This window comes from Camelina sativa, chromosome 18 (genome assembly GCF_000633955.1).
Source record: "Camelina sativa cultivar DH55 chromosome 18, Cs, whole genome shotgun sequence".
Classification (NCBI taxonomy): domain Eukaryota; kingdom Viridiplantae; phylum Streptophyta; class Magnoliopsida; order Brassicales; family Brassicaceae; genus Camelina; species Camelina sativa.
The window spans coordinates 16,006,820-16,027,560 of record NC_025702.1 but is presented as its reverse complement, the minus strand read 5'-3'; the positions used below and the strand labels follow the sequence as shown (position 1 = coordinate 16,027,560).

The 20,741-nt window shown below is 39.0% G+C and overlaps 9 protein-coding genes across 20 annotated transcripts; 3 read left to right on the top strand and 6 right to left on the bottom strand.

Moving 5' to 3' along the window:
• On the top strand, window positions 1,120-3,145 carry LOC104761939 (CBL-interacting serine/threonine-protein kinase 10-like). Its single transcript, XM_010485135.2, has one exon. It carries the CDS (start codon window positions 1,545-1,547, stop codon window positions 3,009-3,011), a length of 1,467 nt encoding a protein of 488 aa, XP_010483437.1. The 5' UTR covers window positions 1,120-1,544; the 3' UTR covers window positions 3,012-3,145.
• On the bottom strand, window positions 3,243-3,918 carry LOC104761940. The gene is made up of 2 exons (XM_010485137.2): window positions 3,630-3,918; window positions 3,243-3,516 (listed from the first exon to the last, which is right to left on the bottom strand). The coding sequence occupies exons 1-2, from the start codon at window positions 3,783-3,785 to the stop codon at window positions 3,415-3,417; spliced, it is 258 nt and encodes an 85-aa protein (XP_010483439.1). The 5' UTR covers window positions 3,786-3,918; the 3' UTR covers window positions 3,243-3,414.
• On the bottom strand, window positions 5,522-8,129 carry LOC104763556 (polyadenylate-binding protein 2-like). Its single transcript, XM_010486915.2, has 9 exons — window positions 8,094-8,129; window positions 7,927-7,948; window positions 7,658-7,686; window positions 7,452-7,511; window positions 7,030-7,065; window positions 6,725-6,933; window positions 6,416-6,631; window positions 6,285-6,315; window positions 5,522-5,542 (listed from the first exon to the last, which is right to left on the bottom strand). The coding sequence occupies exons 1-9, from the start codon at window positions 8,127-8,129 to the stop codon at window positions 5,522-5,524; spliced, it is 660 nt and encodes a 219-aa protein (XP_010485217.2).
• LOC104761931 (transcription repressor OFP3-like) lies at window positions 8,512-9,712 on the top strand. Its single transcript, XM_010485111.2, has one exon. It carries the CDS (start codon window positions 8,727-8,729, stop codon window positions 9,687-9,689), a length of 963 nt encoding a protein of 320 aa, XP_010483413.1. The 5' UTR covers window positions 8,512-8,726; the 3' UTR covers window positions 9,690-9,712.
• On the bottom strand, window positions 9,663-10,395 carry LOC109130611 (probable serine/threonine-protein kinase WNK4). 3 transcript variants are annotated; one of them, XM_019240336.1, is made up of 3 exons: window positions 10,320-10,395; window positions 9,828-10,234; window positions 9,663-9,718 (listed from the first exon to the last, which is right to left on the bottom strand). In XM_019240336.1, the coding sequence occupies exons 1-2, from the start codon at window positions 10,348-10,350 to the stop codon at window positions 9,837-9,839; spliced, it is 429 nt and encodes a 142-aa protein (XP_019095881.1). In that variant the 5' UTR covers window positions 10,351-10,395; the 3' UTR covers window positions 9,663-9,718; window positions 9,828-9,836. The 3 variants fall into 3 exon arrangements, with proteins under 3 accessions (XP_019095881.1, XP_019095880.1, XP_019095879.1); XM_019240335.1 differs by having other exon boundaries at window positions 9,665-9,727; XM_019240334.1 differs by having other exon boundaries at window positions 9,702-10,234.
• LOC104761933 (probable serine/threonine-protein kinase WNK4) lies at window positions 10,425-13,001 on the bottom strand. Of its 3 annotated transcripts, none has more exons than XM_019240333.1 (8): window positions 12,735-13,001; window positions 12,397-12,662; window positions 12,042-12,265; window positions 11,807-11,964; window positions 11,415-11,727; window positions 11,045-11,344; window positions 10,553-10,959; window positions 10,429-10,443 (listed from the first exon to the last, which is right to left on the bottom strand). In XM_019240333.1, the coding sequence occupies exons 1-7, from the start codon at window positions 12,792-12,794 to the stop codon at window positions 10,562-10,564; spliced, it is 1,719 nt and encodes a 572-aa protein (XP_019095878.1). In that variant the 5' UTR covers window positions 12,795-13,001; the 3' UTR covers window positions 10,429-10,443; window positions 10,553-10,561. The 3 variants fall into 3 exon arrangements, with proteins under 3 accessions (XP_010483414.1, XP_019095878.1, XP_010483416.1); XM_010485114.2 differs by having other exon boundaries at window positions 10,435-10,452; XM_010485112.2 differs by having other exon boundaries at window positions 10,425-10,959.
• On the bottom strand, window positions 13,175-15,701 carry LOC104761934. Of its 7 annotated transcripts, none has more exons than XM_010485119.2 (5): window positions 14,633-15,701; window positions 14,333-14,556; window positions 14,186-14,249; window positions 14,049-14,092; window positions 13,175-13,573 (listed from the first exon to the last, which is right to left on the bottom strand). In XM_010485119.2, exons 1-4 carry the CDS (start codon window positions 15,668-15,670, stop codon window positions 14,051-14,053), a joined length of 1,368 nt encoding a protein of 455 aa, XP_010483421.1. In that variant the 5' UTR covers window positions 15,671-15,701; the 3' UTR covers window positions 13,175-13,573; window positions 14,049-14,050. The 7 variants fall into 7 exon arrangements, with proteins under 7 accessions (XP_010483421.1, XP_010483422.1, XP_010483425.1 ...); XM_010485120.2 differs by having other exon boundaries at window positions 13,175-13,563; XM_010485123.2 differs by having other exon boundaries at window positions 14,360-14,556.
• LOC104761929 (malate dehydrogenase [NADP], chloroplastic-like) lies at window positions 15,889-18,608 on the top strand. 2 transcript variants are annotated; one of them, XM_010485109.2, is made up of 12 exons: window positions 15,889-16,149; window positions 16,252-16,342; window positions 16,508-16,594; window positions 16,694-17,031; window positions 17,115-17,205; window positions 17,281-17,355; window positions 17,437-17,538; window positions 17,634-17,756; window positions 17,841-17,909; window positions 17,983-18,051; window positions 18,134-18,187; window positions 18,269-18,608. In XM_010485109.2, the coding sequence occupies exons 1-12, from the start codon at window positions 15,980-15,982 to the stop codon at window positions 18,323-18,325; spliced, it is 1,326 nt and encodes a 441-aa protein (XP_010483411.1). In that variant the 5' UTR covers window positions 15,889-15,979; the 3' UTR covers window positions 18,326-18,608. The 2 variants fall into 2 exon arrangements, with proteins under 2 accessions (XP_010483411.1, XP_010483410.1); XM_010485108.2 differs by having other exon boundaries at window positions 15,891-16,149; window positions 16,249-16,342.
• LOC104761930 (protein NETWORKED 4A) lies at window positions 18,557-20,741 on the bottom strand. Its single transcript, XM_010485110.2, has 3 exons — window positions 20,664-20,741; window positions 20,439-20,550; window positions 18,557-20,271 (listed from the first exon to the last, which is right to left on the bottom strand). Exons 1-3 carry the CDS (start codon window positions 20,676-20,678, stop codon window positions 18,716-18,718), a joined length of 1,683 nt encoding a protein of 560 aa, XP_010483412.1. The 5' UTR covers window positions 20,679-20,741; the 3' UTR covers window positions 18,557-18,715.

The following is a 20,741-nucleotide window of genomic DNA, read 5'->3' as shown; positions in this document are numbered from 1 at the left end:
CCTTTTTTTTTTTTTTTGGTAAAAAGAAAAAAAAACACAGAAAGAAATAAGCAAGAGAAGGGCTCGTTGGTAAGGTAACTTACGGGGTTGGGTATAGAGAGAGAGAGAGAGAGAGAGATCTGCGCGTATTCGATCGAGATCTCCGAATCGTTTCCAGAATCCTCTCTTTCTTCACCGGTGATTGTTTTTCTTTTTTGTTTTTTTTCCTTTTTTGATCATATGTGTTTGGGAATTACTTATGTATTGTTTTCTCCGTGCGAATTTTCGATTACATGTTTAAATTTTAGGGTTTTTTCTTTCTTTCTGATTAGCGATCTATGCTTCGTGTTCTTAATAATGGGTGAAGGAATGATATAACTTGAATGATCTGTTCTTGTTTATGGGTTTGAGAGTTTGTGTTTAGTGAATCGTGGTCGCTTTCTCTTCTTCTTTGATCTAATTGCGTTTCGATATAAACAAACGATAAAGCACGTTTCCCATTTCTGTGAGCAACGTTTGCATCTCTTATTACACTTGATTGGTGGTTGAAGTGAGATCTCATTGCTTTTTGTGTATTTACTTCAACAGGCTCAGATTCCGCCAAGTTTCTGTGAAGGTGTTGTATTCATACCGCTCTGTCAATACATTTAGCACCCTCTTGTTTAGAAACTCTGAAATGTTGGAAGATATGTCCTCTTGGCACTAGGGCATTAGTTTCACGAGCTCATGAGGTCACGACCCATGAGCTACCACAATCTTTGAGCTATCTCTGGAGCAATTAGTGTGTTTTTATTCTTTCTTTTATCGGCTGTCTGCTAAGTTTGTATTAGACTAGATGGAAAATAAGCCAAGTGTTTTGACCGATAAATATGATGTTGGGAGGTTACTGGGTCAAGGTACTTTTGCCAAGGTGTATTATGGAAGAAGTATTCTTACTAACCAGAGTGTTGCTATCAAGATGATCGACAAGGAAAAAGTTATGAAAGTTGGGCTTATCGAACAGATCAAGCGTGAGATATCTGTTATGAGGATTGCTAGGCACCCTAATGTTGTTGAGCTGTATGAGGTCATGGCAACGAAAACAAGGATCTACTTTGTTATGGAGTATTGTAANTGATCTGTTCTTGTTTATGGGTTTGAGAGTTTGTGTTTAGTGAATCGTGGTCGCTTTCTCTTCTTCTTTGATCTAATTGCGTTTCGATATAAACAAACGATAAAGCACGTTTCCCATTTCTGTGAGCAACGTTTGCATCTCTTATTACACTTGATTGGTGGTTGAAGTGAGATCTCATTGCTTTTTGTGTATTTACTTCAACAGGCTCAGATTCCGCCAAGTTTCTGTGAAGGTGTTGTATTCATACCGCTCTGTCAATACATTTAGCACCCTCTTGTTTAGAAACTCTGAAATGTTGGAAGATATGTCCTCTTGGCACTAGGGCATTAGTTTCACGAGCTCATGAGGTCACGACCCATGAGCTACCACAATCTTTGAGCTATCTCTGGAGCAATTAGTGTGTTTTTATTCTTTCTTTTATCGGCTGTCTGCTAAGTTTGTATTAGACTAGATGGAAAATAAGCCAAGTGTTTTGACCGATAAATATGATGTTGGGAGGTTACTGGGTCAAGGTACTTTTGCCAAGGTGTATTATGGAAGAAGTATTCTTACTAACCAGAGTGTTGCTATCAAGATGATCGACAAGGAAAAAGTTATGAAAGTTGGGCTTATCGAACAGATCAAGCGTGAGATATCTGTTATGAGGATTGCTAGACACCCTAATGTTGTTGAGCTGTATGAGGTCATGGCAACGAAAACAAGGATCTACTTTGTTATGGAGTATTGTAAAGGTGGTGAGCTTTTCAACAAGGTTGCTAAAGGGAAGTTGAAAGATGATGTTGCTTGGAAGTACTTTTATCAGCTTATCAACGCTGTTGATTTTTGTCATAGCCGAGAGGTGTATCATCGTGACATAAAGCCAGAGAATCTGCTGCTAGATGATAACGAGAACCTCAAGGTATCTGATTTCGGGTTGAGTGCTCTTGCTGACTGCAAGCGACAAGATGGCCTCCTCCACACTACTTGTGGTACACCTGCATATGTTGCTCCCGAAGTGATCAATCGAAAAGGCTATGATGGCACAAAAGCGGATATTTGGTCTTGTGGTGTGGTTTTGTTTGTTCTGTTGGCTGGCTATCTACCTTTCCATGACTCCAATTTGATGGAGATGTACAGGAAGATAGGAAAGGCTGATTTTAAGGCACCAAGCTGGTTTGCTCCAGAAGTGAAGAGGCTGTTGTGTAAGATGCTAGACCCTAACCCTGAAACTAGAATCACCATCGCAAAAATCAGAGAGAGTTCTTGGTTCAGAAAAGGTTTACATATGAAACAGAAACGGATGGAGAAACGAGTCAAAGAGATGAATTCTGTGGAAGCTGGTGTTGCAGGTCCAAGTGAGAGCGGAGCAGGTCCAAGTGAGAACGGAGCAGGCCCAAGTGAGAATGGAGACAGAGTGACGGAGGAAAACCATACTGACGAACCTACAAATTTGAACGCATTTGATATAATTGCCTTGTCTGCTGGGTTTGATCTGGCAGGACTGTTTGGAGATGTGCATAACAAGAGAGAGTCTAGATTCACATCCCAGAAACCTGCTTCAGTGATCATATCTACGCTAGAGGAGGTGGCACAACGATTGAAACTGAGCATAAGAAAGAGAGAAGCAGGGTTGTTCAAACTGGAACGTTTAAAAGAGGGAAGAAAAGGAATTCTATCAATGGATGCAGAGATATTCCAAGTAACCCCAACGTTTCATCTAGTGGAAGTGAAGAAATCTAATGGAGATACTCTCGAGTATCAGAAATTAGTAGCAGAGGATCTTAGACCTGCTCTGTCAGATATTGTGTGGGTTTGGCAGGGAGAGAAAGATGAGCCTGCTTCACAGCAAGAGACAGAACAACAACAACAACAACAACAACAACAACAACAACAAGAACAAGAACAAGAACAGAAACAAGAACAGGAAGAAGCATTGTAGTTTCGAAAAATTGTTACCATCTTAAGTTTTGAATTTTGCTTAACTCTCTGACTTGAAACGTATATGAGTTTCTTACATTTTTCGTTTGTGAAAAAAAGAAAGGAATCTGCATAATATAAAGTCGTTAACAGAAACTCTCAGTGGCAAAACTTGTGAGTTTGAGTGAGAACTTCAATTGATAACAGGAAGAACAAGAACATAAACATCCTCCACTTGAGTTGATTTTGAAAATGGGATAAAAAAGACTTCAACTTTATTGAGAGATTTTTAAGTATAGTGAAGAAGACAAGATCTATATTATAGTACACAAAAGACAATATGCGGTTTTGACTGCCGTCCATTGCCGCAAAATTACACAGTTACAGACAATAGAGAGACAGAGAGATTAGAGTAACAAAAACACTCAAGAAGAGCGTTTGGAATCGGAGCGGATATGGTTCCAGAGATAGCGACCACTTGCCATGTCAACGCATGTCCAAAATCCAGACTTCATTGCCATTCTCACCTGACCCCATTAAAAACCCCATTCATTAATCCCAAATTAGAGAGAGAGAGAGAGAGAGAGAGAGAGAGAGAAGCATTAGAACTGAGATCGGAGGATTATAATAAGAAGAAAACCTTGGAGAATCCAGAGGCAGAGTCGTCGGCGGGTTCAGCAGCGTCGGTGAAGGAATCGTCGAGAGGATCGTCGGAGGTAGAGTTGAGCTTCTTGAGAACGAAGAAGCCAGCGAGAGTCGCCGAAAGGAATATGAGGATTATCCTTAATGGACACATCTATGGATTCTTCTTCTTCTCTTTTCTTGATTTGCTTTTTTTCCAGTTTTTGAAGAAGGCCAAATCAGGAGAGAGAGATAGCGGAGTTGATGAGAAAGAAAAAAAAAAAAAAAAAGAGAGGAGGGAAAAAAGGGTAAATAAACCAAAAAAAAATTAAGGTAAAGACGAGAAAAATTCAAAGGGTGTAGTTGAAGAAGTGTCAAATTAGGTAGGCCACTTCCTAAAGTCATCTCGGTATTTTTTCAATTTCATATACCTAAAAATAACCTTATTTGTCAATTTTAGAATTCAAGTTAACTTTATTTATTTATGTAACATTATTATTATATTCCCATAGAAAAAAATGTTTTTTTTTGTTGACTAAAATGAAAAGTTAGTGGTTTCGATGAACCTAATCTGTCAGAACGTGAAAAAACATTTTATGCTCTCATTCCTCTAAGCGATGGCTTTGACAAACAAAAAAAGATAATAAAGACATTAAAAAATCACAAGTGATTGTTGACAGTTTTCACTAACTTAGTCGGATCATCATCATCACACCATTCACCATCTCTTCCTTAGTTCCTTATCTCTTTAACATTTTGACTTCTCCCTTCTCTTCCACCACAACACATATATCTTCAGCCGTGACTACGTTATATCGTGGAATCGGAGTTTCCTGTCCTAATGACACAGGGCCGGCCCTGACCTAAAGCCAATGAAGCGAGAGCTTTAGGCGCCAAATATTAAAATAGATTTTAGGGGCATCATATAAAGAAAACTTCCTTTAGTGTAGTAGCTTTTATTTTTAATTTTTAGTGTCATGTAAGGGGTTCAAACCAGCTCCACATTTATATTTTTCCTATTTTTATCTTAATCCATAATATTTTGTTCTATCTAAATTTCTTAATATTGTTTTATTACATAATATAAAGATTATATGGTTAAAAATAGCAATTGAACTAGTTTACAAGTTAATTTGTTATGGATGTCATCGTGATTCATAGACTAACTTGCGATCAAGTGTAGATAATTTGTTACAAGTTAAAACGTTCATGCACTTAGACTCATTTCTATTTTAATATTCGAGTAAATTTATTCTCTACTAACTATTTTCTATTTGATGATGTGTTGTTTCGTTGATTGCTTGTGATTTTGGTGTATAATTTGATATTGTCATCTTTAGCAAACGTAAATGGTTAACTGATTATACTAAAATATTAAAGTGTTTTATGTGTTCTACTTTGTTCTTTCTCTATTTTTCATTAAAATAGACAAAAAAATAGTTGAGTTAAGGAGCACCATTTTTTTGTGTGCTTTAGGCGTCATACACTTACGGGCCGGCACTGTAACGACATAACACAATTTGGAACAATAAGTGCGTGCATGAAAATCTAAGTGGAAAGAAAAAACATAGTTTTCTAATCTACGTATTGGCAAACCGATTAGCCTTCTGATACATCCGTGAAATCTGGGTATTCCAATTCTTTGAGATAAAGTCAATTACGTGATGTACTTTGATTTTAAAGTTGAAAGGTGGGCTTTTAGTTATAAGCTTTATCATAATATGATTTATAAGCATAAATTATGAAAATAATAAAGAGCTGGAGTCATTATACAAGAGTTTTCCTTATTCACATGAACATAAAAATTACTGATGTAGCTGGTCCATAAGACATTATAGCAGCAACGAAAAAACGACCAATATATACTAGCTGTGGTTGGTCACCATTGCTTCATCACCATCCTCTTCATAATCAGAAGAAGTGCAATGCATCCTGCATTAACAAGAGCAAAAACAACCAAAATTACTAATGAGAAGTTCCTTTGTTATCAAGATTCAATACTTACAAATGAATGTACCTGGGATCTATACGACGGCCATTAATTTATTTGATGTATACGACCACCATAATTTTCAGTGAATATTTTGAATGGGCGCAGGTGGCTAGCCATACAGCAACGTTGACAACCTGTGAAGTTATCATAGCCTAGCATTCTTCTCTACGACTAGCCATCACAAATTCAAGCTTCAACACTCCCAAGTCACTACTATATATCGAGTAGCAACGCCTTCTCTGGACCTCTTCTCAGATTAATGTAAGCAAATCTATAAAAAAAAAAAAGAGAAAGCCAAGGAAAAAAAGAAAGTAGTCAAGTCAAATTAATTAGCCAAATTAGGTCAGACTTGAATCCTAAACTCACTAAGTCGATTCGAGAAGGAGCAAAAACATACCATCAGTTGGATTTTCGTTTTCATAATCAAGCTCATAATAAAAAGTAAATGAATTTTCAAACTAAAAATGTAAGTTTCATAACAAGAAACAAAAAAACTTTAATAATTTGACTTAGGTATAAATAATTATGAAACTAAAATAGCAAGAGTCACAAGTTTTCTTGAAGGCATAAAACATATATAAAAATATAAACAAGTAGAATTGAAGCTTGTAGATAAAACGACCAATATTATTAGCTCTGGTCTTCTGCTTCAACTTTTTTTTGAACTTTTTGCTTACGAACCTCAGCAAACATGCCGTCGAGCTCAGGAGTCCTGCAATATAATATCAAAGAGCAAAAAAGATAACAACAAAATTAATAAGAAGTTACGTTCGATTCAATAAAATCAATAGAAACAAAATTAATTTATGTACCTGGGCGTTAAACAACCACCACCAGTTCTCGAGAACTCGGCGTAGTTGCGCTTTTTCAGATTAAGGGAACAACGTCCACACCCACTAAAGTTAGGATAGCGAACAGATTCGGTTCTAGAGTTAGCCATCACAACCTCAAGCTTCAGACTTCCCATATAACTTCCATCTAGTGTTAACGCCTTCTTTGCGTCATTCCTCAGATCAATGAAAGCATATCTGGAAACCAAAAAAATAAAATATATTCACGATTCTATTGTAACTTCAAAGATGTTAAAATAAAAAATAAAATACGAGCAAGAAGTCACAAACCCCAAGGGAGAACCGGTTTTGCATTCAAACGGAACAAAAACCCTAGAGATCTCTCCACATGAACCAAAGTGTTTTTCCAATGAGCTCTTGATATCATCCCTAGAAAGGGAACAATCGAATCCCTTAACGAATATGGTATCATGATTATTTCCAAACGCCTCTTCATGATTATCGTAATTGCAAACATATTCTTCCACCTTTTTTGTTTTCTTTGTCAAAACAAGATATTATAGGCTTGTAAGACTGATTTAGCCCATCTTTTGTTTTGTCAAGAATAAAAAATAAAACAAAGATGTTATTTCTACCTTTTTAAATGCATTTTTGACATCTTCATCAATTTCCTGCATAAATTAGACATATATAGTTCACGTAAATTGGTTGGTCAATGAACAAAAAAACATAAGCAGAGTCAGTGACGTTTAATTATAGTCATTTTATTTGGGGCTTTTTTCTCCAATATATAGTCAAAACAAGATTTCTTTGGAGTGAACTGAATAGAAGATTTCAATTTTTAAGAAACGTTTGAAATCGAACAAAAAATCAGCTACAAAGTTTACAGTATTATTAGCTTCACAACCTACAAAGCAAATAGTCCTAGAAAACATACTTATATACGTAGAGGTTTACAATTGAACGTATAGACGAGCAACGAAGTTTACAGTATCATTTCACAAATAGAGTCATAGAAAAACACTTATATACAATATACAAATAATTAAACATATACCTTCAATAAAATATCCTCTAGATCAGCCATTGACAGTGAATTAGTAATCTCATCGATTTCCTGAAAAAAAACAAATAGTTATCTTTTTGAGCCTCTTTCTATCATTGCTCATGGAAGGAGTTGAAATGAAATGATAGATTAGTAATTGGAGAAAGCAGTAAATACAAAGTTACTGTTAAACTTTCTAGGTTCCAGGGTATACGTACCTTTCTTTGCTTCGTAAGATTTACTATCACTGAATCATCAAACAATTAATAATAACGTTAAAATCTCAATATAGAAAAAATCATTCAAGATTCACAAACCAATAAATGTCTGTTTTCCTCTATAAAACACATCCATAGCGAAAGCAGAGATATATCAAATGTCGATGGGTTTAATCAAACAACAACCCAAAAAAAAAAAAAAAAACATTGACACAACGGTATTTATATGCATGTTTGATTCCAGTTAAAAAAAAAAATCGACTTCTTACTTGTCTGCGTGGCTGCTTCAACCTAAAAAAAAAAAATATCCGAAACAGTCCAGTCAAATTGTGAAGAAACCATTCATGGGGAGTTCTTTTTTATTTTATTTAACTGTTTATGGGTAAACACTGTCACTGAGTAAGAGAAGAGAAAGACATATAAGGAAGAAAATTACATCGGTGGTGGATGCAGAGCCTTCCTTGAGTGCCATGGAAGAGTATTAGATGAAAGACCGCTAGGTTTCGAATACCCTAGACTACTTAGGTTGTAATGGAATACAATAACTGAAATTTCGATTTTAAACAATGTCAAGTCTATTTATTCAGTAACCATTAGTATAATAAGCCCACCCGATTAAAGCCAAGCCCACAAAAGTCCAAAACCCTAGACTGAGGTTTATTTTTGATCTTCAGTATAATCATCAGTATACCCTAATCATATTTTTCATAGTACGTACGTACGGTTTCTTCTACTTATTATTATTATTATTATTTTTTTTTAAATAAGTACTTTTCTAGAACAGATTGAAAGGGAGAGGTGAGAGATGTTGGGGAAAGATAATGATTGCCATTACAAAAGAAGTGCTTTGTTGTTTTTGGAATTAGTCTTGACATGGAAGCCACTCATAGCTTTTGAATGCGTCTAGGAGGGAAATTAAAAATTAATTCTTTTAGATTAACCTTTTTTCTTCTCTTCTCAAAGACGCAAACCATAAGGAAAAAATGAGATAGAAAGGAGCTTCTACGTTTTATCCCCTTTATAGTTTCTCTTTTACTTTTGCTTTCTTTTTTTTGAGAAAGAGTTCAAAATGAAAGAGATGAATCAGAAAATGGGGACTCACAAGTTCAGATTTTCAGACATTATGCCTCACTCATGGCTCTATAAGCTCAAAGGCATGAGAAGACGAAGTAGCAGAAAACACCATCCTAATTCTTCTCCCAAACATCTCTCGTCTTCTGATGCTTCTTCCTCAAGAAAGCTTCGTGACCCTCTTCGCCGCCTCTCTTCCACTGCTCATCCCCAAGCTCCCAATTACTCACCCCCTAAATCTTCTTCTTTCAAAAGAAAGATCAAACGTAAAACCGTTTACAAGCCTTCCCCAAGGCTCAAGCAGATCTCTTCTTCCTCTTCTTCTCTCCATTCTCATGTTTCTCTCACCTCTTCTCGGAACCATCGGTCTAAACCATCATCCTCTGCAAATGTAATCTCTAATTCCTCCGTTGAAATCTCGTCATATCGTGTCTCATCTCCTTCTGACCAAAACTATAGCTTTTCACGTGATCCTAAACCGCATTCAGTTGACATCAAGGACAACCGCTCTGTGGGGAAGCCGGATGATGTTTCTGAAGATCCTTCAGTCTCAGGAAACTCAAGTCCTCTTCGGGTTGAGACTGTAAAGGAACCACCTTTTCAGTTGAGGAAACAGCAGAAACTGAAGAAACCAAACGCACGGTCTTCTCCACGGATAAAGATTCGGGCAAATTCTCCCAAGATCGCGAGAAAGAAGACAAAGGAAGGAACGTCCCCTGCCGAGTGGAAGAAGAAGGAGACGGGGGTTGCAAAGAGCTTCGCGATAGTTCTGTCTTCGGTGGATCCTGAGAAAGATTTTAGAGAGTCCATGGTTGAGATGATCGTCGAGAACAAGATGAGGGAACAGAAAGACCTGGAAGATCTTCTCGCATGCTATCTTTCACTGAATTCGAGCGAGTATCATGACGTTATCATCAAGGCTTTCGAGAAAACATGGTTACAGTTGACTCACCTCCCTTAAAGACTCTCTCTGTAACCAAAACGCAGCCTCTGCACAAACTTTATTAAATCACAATGTACTTTTTACATTTTTGAACCAGCAAACTTGTTTCTCACAGTCTTAGATATTACATGAATAGATTTACAGTAATTAAAATACAGGAGAAGCTTAGCGCCTTGAGCTCGGTGGCTTCCGTGAAACCGCATAAGGTGACTGAAACCCAACTGTTTCTACGTCTCCAACAGTTTTGAACAATCTTTTCTTTCTAGCCTCTTCCCCTGGCGACCGGTGTAGTAACTGTCTCTGCACGTCTACAAATGATCGGTTCCTTGTAAGTGTGCGGTTGTCTGAAGCCAATCTTCTGTTAGTTGAGCTGGAAGCTGCATACACGTTGGCTTGTCCTGACTGTAGATGAGAGCTTTCTTCTGGGCAAAACCTCGTCAAGTTGTGAGTTCTGCTCATAGCAGGAGACTGGGAGCTGTGCTCATCAACAGCTATGTAGTTGAGGTTGGAATAAGACCCTGAATGGGAAGAACTCTGAGAATACGTCTCATCGTGTAAATCATCTGCAGTTTTAATTTTATCTTAAAAACTTTTATAATAAACATCTGTCACACTATGCACGTTGAGACTGGTGTTACTTTACCATACCTTGTACCCAATCTTGAAGGCCTCGTGCCATATAGTTAGAGAGTGAAGCTTGGGAGGATGGCGAGTGCGAGGAAGAAGAGTCNCACCTCCCTTAAAGACTCTCTCTGTAACCAAAACGCAGCCTCTGCACAAACTTTATTAAATCACAATGTACTTTTTACATTTTTGAACCAGCAAACTTGTTTCTCACAGTCTTAGATATTACATGAATAGATTTACAGTAATTAAAATACAGGAGAAGCTTAGCGCCTTGAGCTCGGTGGCTTCCGTGAAACCGCATAAGGTGACTGAAACCCAACTGTTTCTACGTCTCCAACAGTTTTGAACAATCTTTTCTTTCTAGCCTCTTCCCCTGGCGACCGGTGTAGTAACTGTCTCTGCACGTCTACAAATGATCGGTTCCTTGTAAGTGTGCGGTTGTCTGAAGCCAATCTTCTGTTAGTTGAGCTGGAAGCTGCATACACGTTGGCTTGTCCTGACTGTAGATGAGAGCTTTCTTCTGGGCAAAACCTCGTCAAGTTGTGAGTTCTGCTCATAGCAGGAGACTGGGAGCTGTGCTCATCAACAGCTATGTAGTTGAGGTTGGAATAAGACCCTGAATGGGAAGAACTCTGAGAATACGTCTCATCGTGTAAATCATCTGCAGTTTTAATTTTATCTTAAAAACTTTTATAATAAACATCTGTCACACTATGCACGTTGAGACTGGTGTTACTTTACCATACCTTGTACCCAATCTTGAAGGCCTCGTGCCATATAGTTAGAGAGTGAAGCTTGGGAGGATGGCGAGTGCGAGGAAGAAGAGTCGAAAGGCTCGGTGCGATGACGATGATGATCATGAGAGGTTTCATCATCTTCCTCATAGCTCCAACCAGGCACCAAAGAAGAAATCGTTCCATCAATCATTTTAGCAATCTCGACTGGCTCCCAATCTATGATCTCGAGTTCTTTTACCATCTCCTTTGCAACATCAATGGAAGTATCATTCATGATGTCAAAGGGAAAGAACACATTATTTGCCAGGCCTGGAAAGAAAGAAACAATTATATGACTGAATAACAAAATGACCTGCTTAATCAAATTAGTCCCTCTTACCATTATCATATGCGATTTGTACTTCCAGATCGATTTTGTTATCTTCAGCGCCTAGCTTCCCAGCGATGGACATCTGTGTCCTTAACTCATCATCATCTTCCAACTTCAGCGAGTCCATTTCATTCTCGTTCAAGAAGGGCTTTGGATTCCCAGCACCACTTGCGTATACCATCCAGGACTCATCAGAGGCAAGAAATGGATCTTGCAATAGTTCTTTTGCTGATACTCTCTTTGAGGCAGACACGAGACATTTTCCAATAAACCTCTGTGCCTCGATGTCTCCAACTCTGTAAAAGGCTCCTGGTAGCTTTCCCTGGAAAGACAACATTAGAAGGCTCATGCCTGGTTCAACCGATAGCTTCATCTATATGCTCACAGATCAGAAGACATACCGCAACAACTTTCTTGTAAATCTGCGCTGGATTGTTGCACTCATTATACGGAAACTCAGAGGTGATCATCTCCAAAAAGCACATACCAAAGGAATATACGTCAATGAGTTCATTATAGTTCTCCTCATATAGTTCTGGAGCCATGAACTCCGGAGTGCCTACGCAAAGAGGTATTGAGGTATAATAAGCATATAAATTTGACTAGAAGTGAGGACAAACGATTTTTGTAACATACCGATGACACTATGAGCAGAGTGGCAATCCCGCAGCATTCTTGCAAGCCCAAGATCGCCAATTTTGACTTGTCCAAGATGCCCATTAACAAAGATATTATCACACTTAAGGTCTCTATGTATAACAGGAGGGTCGTGCCCATGGAGATAAACAAGCCCTTCCAAGATCTGCCGAGCCCAGGACTTGATTGCCCGGATATCTATCCGCAAGTACTTATTTTTGTATCTGCACAAGAACAGGACAGGGTCATACAAAGCAAAACACTGAGTAATCTTGGCAGAAGAAGAGGTTTAAGTGAATGACAAAGCAAAAAAAATGAGTAATTTTATAAAGAAGAAAAGGTGTAAAGAAATTACTGTCGGAGGGTCCCAGAAGTGAACAACTCGGTGATAAAGTTGAGAGTATGGTTGTGAACATCGATCCAGGAAGTGTAGAAACGAATGATGGATTTGTGGTTGAGAGTGCTGAGGAGATGAACTTCGGAGTAAAGCCTCTGTAGATCAACAGATGAACGCAGAACCTCTTTCAGCTTTACCTGGCTCCATGCTACTTCTATTCCAAGCTTCTCGTCGATTGCTTTGTACACTGTCTTCATCGCTCCCCTTCCAAGAATCTCTGCAAACTGTTCCAACATAAAACAAAGCGTTACAAAAAGGTTTTGATCAATGGACATAGAATCTGTCTGCATACTTACACGTCCGTAGCGGCCAGTCGGATCAGTTTCCACATACTCGGAAGCCTGATTCATATTCATGGTTGACCAAAACCTGACTGATGATCCCAGAAATGAATTGAGAGCACAGACTTTCGTTTCTATAACTCAGAGATATCTCTGGTGGCCAAAAGTCTTCCTATATACTTCTTCTCTTACTTCATTAAGAGAAGCGTCAGCAGAAAATATGTTTAACAGTCTTTGGCGTCAATCACCCCATTTGGGATAAAATGAATAAAGACAATTGCCTTAACCTTGATTGCATCATATATATTATAAAAATCATATGTATATCTATTTTTATTGACCCAATTGTAAAAAACATATAATATATTTCTAAAAATCCAATAGACAAATCTTGCTTCCAATAAAAGATGCTCAAGCCACAGCATGAAAGAAATCATCAAACGTGTACCACATTTTTTAAACACATGGGTATGTAAGCTAAATAGGAAAAAAAAAAAAAGAAAAAAAGATGCCTTGATTTATTTTGTGAGCCACAAATACAATTGCAAAGAGGATAAGAGTTGAGAAAGTATGTTTTCAGGGGAATGTGATACAGGGACGAAGGAGTTTTGTGGAAACTGCTAGATTTTCAAACGAACCAATAATTAGTTGGTGGACACAAGCAATCCAAAAAAGATTGAGGTTAACAAAAATAAAACGACAAAGAAAAGGGGAAAAGTCAGAACAGAAGTGGGGAAATTGACAAGAAGTTGTAGAGAATAGAGTGATCGTGACATCACCGTTGAACAATTTGCTTTTATTTTGTTCGCGGCGACTTCCTTCAGCCCTCAAGGAGTTCAGGGTTCTGTGATAAACTAATAACACACACATCAAATATGCGTTAAATCAATAGATATGCTCAAGAGAGCTCTCTAAGGAGGTTCTGAATGTTAACAGGCAATATCTAAGGAGGGTCCAAATGTTAATAGGCTATCTCATAAATCTAAATGGCCATGATCTGCATATTTGACTACAGTTTTGTTCTGGTTTAGATGTTAGTTGACACGTGGAAAAGGAGAGAGAGAAGAATGGTAGGAAATTGAAGATAAAGGATGGAATATATCCGAAACAAGAAAAGCCGTATAAGTTTGACACTGACTACAGAGGTTGCAGCCAGAATTTTTCCCACGAGCATATCATTATATTCTGCTCATTCATCATTACCATTCACCACACAACGTGTGAAATGGCCCTTTCTCCACCATGTTCTTTACAGTTGATATGTCCCAAAGGCAATAACTCCACAACATTTTAAAACCCATAGCATAAAATTCACAAAAGTATGTTTACCTCTACCCACCGACTAAGTTCCTCCATTTATCCTTCAAATCCACCTACCAAGTTACATCATTTATATCACTCACACTTCGTATATATCATCTTGTTCAAGTAAATTGCGAGTATGAAAGTTAAAAGTACATGCTCACCTCTGTCCTCTCCGCGAATACTGCAGGGTTTCCATTCTTTATATCTTTCCATGATTTACCATACCTGCACACCAACAACAAAGTGACAGAGTTATAAGCTTAACGATGTCCAAGATATACCACTATTGATTATTGATAATAGATTACAGGACTAGGCAAAGAGTGTTTCCATACTCCTTTACTCCTTCCCTCAGAGCTTCCACTTCTTCAGGTGTCCAGAATTTCTTTGGCCTTCTGACATGGGATTTCGCCAATCCGCCCTTCTTCAATGGAGATACATTCAGAGGTACTGGGGTTGGTCGACGAGGCCGAACTCTGCCAGACCATGTTCCCTGACTATCCGAACCTTTCTTATTTACATCATCCTGTTGCTTCACAATTAAGCCACATGAACTAAAGAACAAGACTTTTAGAAAGCATCTTGAGGTAAAATTAACGAACACTTACCGGTGCTTCGTTATGGTCTTGACCACTTGTTCCAGTCCTATTCATCCGAGTAGGCGGAGGAGTGATATTTACCGAGTGATCAATTGCATTGTTAGGTTCTTCCCTTTGCCTAGTGGAAGGGTCGATCTGTCCTTGAATCTCTAACAGATAACCCTTCAGTTCTCGAGCAGCCGTTTCGTCTCCCTTATCAAGACTTGGCTCATATTCCTGTTCTTGTGCACCCACTGTCTGCTCCTCCTCTGAAGCATGTTTCTCATTTACCAGACACCCCACTCCTTCAACATCATTATCGTTTTCTCTATTGTTCCCATTCCCGTCCCCACTCTCACCACGCGGCTCGTTAGCGTTATCAATAGTATCACTCTCTAAACGCCTCGTGCTTTCATCAGCAGCATTTGTATTCCCTCTTTTGTCAACAATATCTTCCTCTACGTTATCAGCCTTGCGCTTAAGAAACCTCCTTTGGACCACTGATTCAAGAGATGAACTCCCAAGTAATGCCCACTGCTCTTTGAGAAGCTGAGTGAGAAAGGTAATGGCAGTGTACCTAATGTTACTCTCACGAATCCGCTGATAGAGCTCAGGATCCTCAAGGGCTCTCTTCAAATCAGTCTCCCACTTCAACAAATCACGACTCACCAAATCGCTTCCTCTCTCCTTTAAAACCCCAATCCTCTTCGTCCATATCCTCTCAAGAGCCTCGGTGAAAAACCCATCCGAAGCAATCAATGGCCACATGAATCTAAGCGTGCATTCAGCAGCCGTCCAGCAATAAGCAGACTTGTGAGACTCCATAAGTAACGAGTGTTGCTGCAACAGAAGCTTCTCAAGAACCTCGAGAAGATCAAGCGTTCCCTCGTCGATCGCACCTCGGATCAACGAATTAGAGATATCCCGCAAAACGGATGATATCTTTAGCTTTAAGCAGTCGGAGGAATCTCCCAATTGCAGCGCCGAGATCAGTTTAGTAGGTAAAACCCTAGGATTGTGTTGACGACGAAGGACAAACTCGGCAACCCAATTGTCAAAGATTTCCATTTTCGATCAAAGTTGAAACCTTTTTGTTTTGTTTCAGCGGATGCAATGTTGCCGGAGAGGACGAAAAACAAAGCTCTCCGATTAGTAAAATTGGGCCTGTTAATGGGCCTTTTAATTGGGCTTAAAGTCAAAGAAGATAAACGGTGTGGATTGTCAGAAGAGTGACAAGTGTCATGAGCTGAGCCTTATCCACAGATTCCCCAATCCTCTTTTCTTACTCTTGTGTCGCTTGGCGCGCTCTCTCTCTCTCTCTCTGTCCATAGTTCCAAGTTCTGATATCTCACTATCACAATCTGTGTCTCTGCGATAATGGCCATGGCAGAGCTCTCAGCCCCCAAAACGACGTCGACTTTTCTCAACTCTTCGTCTCGGCTTCGTCTCTCTTCAAAATTGCATCTTTCAAACCACTTTCGCCACCTTCTTCTTCCACCTCTCCACACAGCTCCCAACTCCAAATTCTCTTGCTCCGTTTCTCAGAAGTAAGTCGCTTTTTACGCTCCTAATCCTTTATTAGCTCTGTAAAAAATTCGAACTTATCTGATATCTTAGATGCTTTTTGTGGAATTTGTGATAAAAAGTAGCCAAGCCCCTGTTGCGGTTCAAGAAAATGGATTGGCGAAGACGAAGAAAGAGTGTTATGGAGTTTTCTGCCTCACCTATGATCTTAAAGCTGTACCTTACTGATCCTATTACTGTTTAAAAAAAAATAAAAATCTTATCTTGAGACTCGAGTTTGGAGACTTCACATGGAGATGATAGTACTTTTATAAATGTTGTTATCTAAATCTGGAGTTGTTTTTCAGTTTGAGTAATCAAAGTGTGTGTGTGTGTTTGCAGGAAGAACAAACAAAATCATGGAAGAAGTTAATCAATATTGCAGTTTCAGGTGCTGCAGGGATGATTTCAAACCATCTTCTCTTCAAAGTAAGTTGATCCTTTTTGAAAATTACTGTTTCACAGGATAAGGTTAACCAATCATTGGTCTTATTTCTATAATGTAACTTTGGTTTTCCGAGCGTGTAGCTTGCTTCAGGGGCAGTGTTTGGTCCAGATCAACCCATTGCTTTGAAACTGCTAGGATCAGAGAGATCTATCCAAGCTCTCGAAGGTGTTGCAATGGAGTTGGAGGATTCGTTGTTCCCCTTGTTGAGAGAAGTTGATATAGGAACAGATCCATATGAAGTGTTCCAAGATGTGGAGTGGGCTATTCTCATTGGTGCAAAACCTCGAGGCCCTGGAATGGAACGTGCTGACTTGTTGGACATCAATGGCCAAATCTTTGCTGAGCAGGGCAAAGCTCTCAACAAAGTTGCTTCTCCTGATGTTAAGGTCCTTGTTGTGGGAAACCCTTGCAACACCAAGTAAGTTACATTTCTTCTCCATCTCTCAGTCAACATCCACCATCTTTAGTATAGCTTTTCTTATTTTATGTTCTCTTTTTCAGCGCCTTGATTTGTCTCAAAAATGCTCCTAACATTCCTGCAAAGAATTTCCATGCCCTCACGAGGTTGGACGAGAATCGGGCCAAATGCCAGGTACCATATATTTCAACACACAAACAAACATATACAGTATAATTCATACATATGATTGACAATACCATATTGCAGCTTGCTCTTAAAGCCGGCGTCTTCTACGACAAAGTGTCTAACATGACCATATGGGGCAATCACTCCACGACTCAGGTTTGCCTTATCTTACTCTAGTGTCAACTATTTTCTTTCTATATCTTGGGATGTTTCTCTTATTTTTTAGAGGTGAATCAGGTGCCAGACTTTTTAAATGCCAAAATTAATGGCCTGCCTGTGAAGGAGGTTATTACTGATCACAAATGGTTAGAAGAGGGATTCACTGAGAGTGTGCAAAAGGTAAAAATGGCGTTTCCTCTGACATTGTGATGATTTCTGCAACGGAGAAATGTAACGTTTGGTTGAGTAAGTTCCTTATGCGTTTGGTTTTACAGAGAGGTGGGTTATTAATTCAGAAATGGGGTCGATCTTCTGCTGCTTCTACTGCTGTTTCCATTGTTGATGCTATAAAGTCACTTGTAACTCCTACTCCTGAGGGAGATTGGTTTTCGACTGGGGTATATCTTCTTTTACACTCATTTAGATAACAACAAGATAGATTGGTTCAAAGTTTTATAGGGTTTGTGTTAATGTAATCTTAGGTGTACACGGATGGAAATCCCTATGGTATTGAAGAGGGCCTCGTCTTCAGCATGCCATGCCGGTCAAAGGTATGTTCTATCCTTATTCTTAAAATTAAAAGCTTCCTCTAGAGGCGTGTCTCAAAATTGTGTTTGTTTTTAGGGAGATGGAGATTATGAACTTGTCAAGGATGTAGAAATTGATGACTATCTTCGTAAACGAATCGCCAAGGTAGAGCTTTCTTAGAGATTAGTCTTTTTCGGGTTTTGTATCTAGATGCCTGAAGTTTAACTGAGACATGAAAATATTGCAGTCAGAAGCGGAACTGTTGGCTGAGAAGAGGTGTGTTGCACACCTCACTGGAGAGGTATGTATCTGTCTTGTCTATTGAAACAAAAACCATTTTAATAGAAGCTAACCTTAGTTGCTTCATGGATGTGTGTTTCAGGGCATCGCCTACTGTGATCTTGGTCCGGTAGATACTATGCTTCCTGGGGAAGTTTGATTTTTGCAGGACGTTGAACATCTCAAGTAAGCATTCTCTTCCGGGTTGTTAGCTGTACAGAGCACACCCACATTACCTATAATGATGATATGTTCAGAATAAGAGAATGAAACTCTTTCTTCTTATTTACATGCATCTGTATGTGATTTTTACTTGAGCAATGCTCCAAAAGTCATATACAGCAGTATTTGTAAACGTTTGAAACGAACCTTTGCTTTATTCCAGTTCCAGAACTCAAAACTAGATAATGCATATCTAATGTCAAACACAAATTGTTCACAAATCTTATGAGCTTTTTTTTTTGTTACAATCCAATCTCAAAACAGCTCCCTATATGTGAAAATGTATCACCAACAAAGTTACAAAAGTGTATAATACTATACAAAAGAATTAAGAAGCAAGAATGGATGATGGTCTTGCTGGTCGATGACCTGAAAAGGCTAAGCGTAGTCTCTTACACTCGTCTCTGCAGTAGTCTAGTGAAAAACAGAGCTGTCTTATCACTTCCCTCTTCTCTTCTGCTACTTCTTCTAGTTCCCTCCTCTGCTTCTCCACCTCCTTCTCCATCTCCATTGTCTTATCGCATCTTGCTTTTATTTCGCATCCAAGCCGACTGATCTCTGACTCTAGCTCGCTCACTTTTTTGCTTAACGTTTCTATGCATCTCTCTTTCTCCGCCTTTTCCAGTGTCAGCACCTCGATTACCCCCTTAAGCCTTTCCTCCTCTTCTAGTTTCTCATTGGTCACCTTTCTCATCTCATCTTCAAGATAACGCACTTGGGCTTCCAGCTCTTTGAACTGATCATCACGGTGTCTTTTCTCCTCCAACAGCTTCGATATTTCGGCTTTGACCTGTGCCTTCTCTGGAAAAATCTTCTCCTCTGCATCTGACACTGCTGTCTTTAAATCCCTGATCTCATGATCTCTACCAGCTAAACTCGATTTCAACATGGAGATTCTATCCAGCAGCTTCACCACCTCTCTTTTATCTGCACTAGCCTTGCTTTTCCATGCTGCAGCTTCTTTCTGCGCTGACTCAAACATATCTTGCAGACTCTTGAGTTTTGCGTCGTCAGACTTGCTTTTCTCGACTTCTTTTCTCATGATGCCATTTTGTTTCTCTGCCTCCCGAAGCCTCAGGCTTGTAATTCTCAGCTCTTCAGACAAAGTCTCAATGTCCAGGTCTTGAGTTGAAGCCGCCTCTTCTTCTTCACCTTGTTCATCATCCAACTCAGATGGCAAATATCTTGCAAGCTGACTCCTTAACATAAAAATTTGGTCTTCTGAATTCTGTAACTTGTCATTTGCATCTCTCAGTTCTTGCTCACAAGCAGCAAGTTTCGCAGGGAAATCAACAAATTTACTCTCACTTTTCACCCTCGGCAACAAACACTCGGTGTTCCCTTCGAGTTGCATCCTAAGTCTCTCTTTGGCTTCACGTAGCTCACTCTCAAGATCCATGATCCTCTTGCTCAGGGACTGAAAATCAGAGCCAATACTCACATAACCAGGGTAATTAGTCACAGAAGAGTCATCAGATTCAAGTTCAGAATCAGTAATGGAAGCAGAATCATCTCCATCTTTGTGATAAAGATCAGAGGGGAGTCCTCCATTACCAAGGAAGTATTCGAAACCAGGAGCACGTCGTCCAGAAGGGGGGCGGCCTAACCTATTGAGATCATTAGAGGTCCAGACAGAAGTAAGGTCGGAAGCAGAGATATCTGAAAGGCCAGAGCCCTGTGACTGAAGCTCTAAAGTAGAGCTTTTTCTCAACTCTCCGGTGATGTTCTCATACCGCTCGGCTAAAGAACGGTACATACGGTGAAACTCATCGACAAGGCTAATAAGCTCAGGCCTTTTCTGGTAATACATCTCTGCCTTCTTGGCAAACGAATCAGCATCCTCTTCTATCAACTTCACCATCCGTTTCACGCTCCGGTCCATCTCTGATCATCATCCATCATCCATCACACAAAAAAAAACATAATAAAGTTTTCATTTTTATAATTCCTTAATAAATAAAAAAGACTAACCACCTAATTTAGGAAACCTTAAGCCGAATGAGATATTTTTTTTCACATGAAAATGACACACAATGCGAGAATGGACTCACCATCGAGATTATTCTCAAGCCACTTTGAATTTTTGAGACCGATATGACTATCCCACCACCATGGATTTGATTTGGTGGATTCTGTTCGTTTGATACTCTTCTTGGAACGAACCTGGCAACAACCAAAAAAAAAAAAACCCAGAATCAAGAATGAGAATATCGATTGTTCTTAGTATGAAAAAAAAGACAAAAAGATTTTTTCTTTTGGTTGGGTATGTAATGTACCAGATCATAATCCATGGCTGCAAATATCAATGGACCCTAATGAGAGAAGCTGGAAACACACAAGAGACAATCATGAGA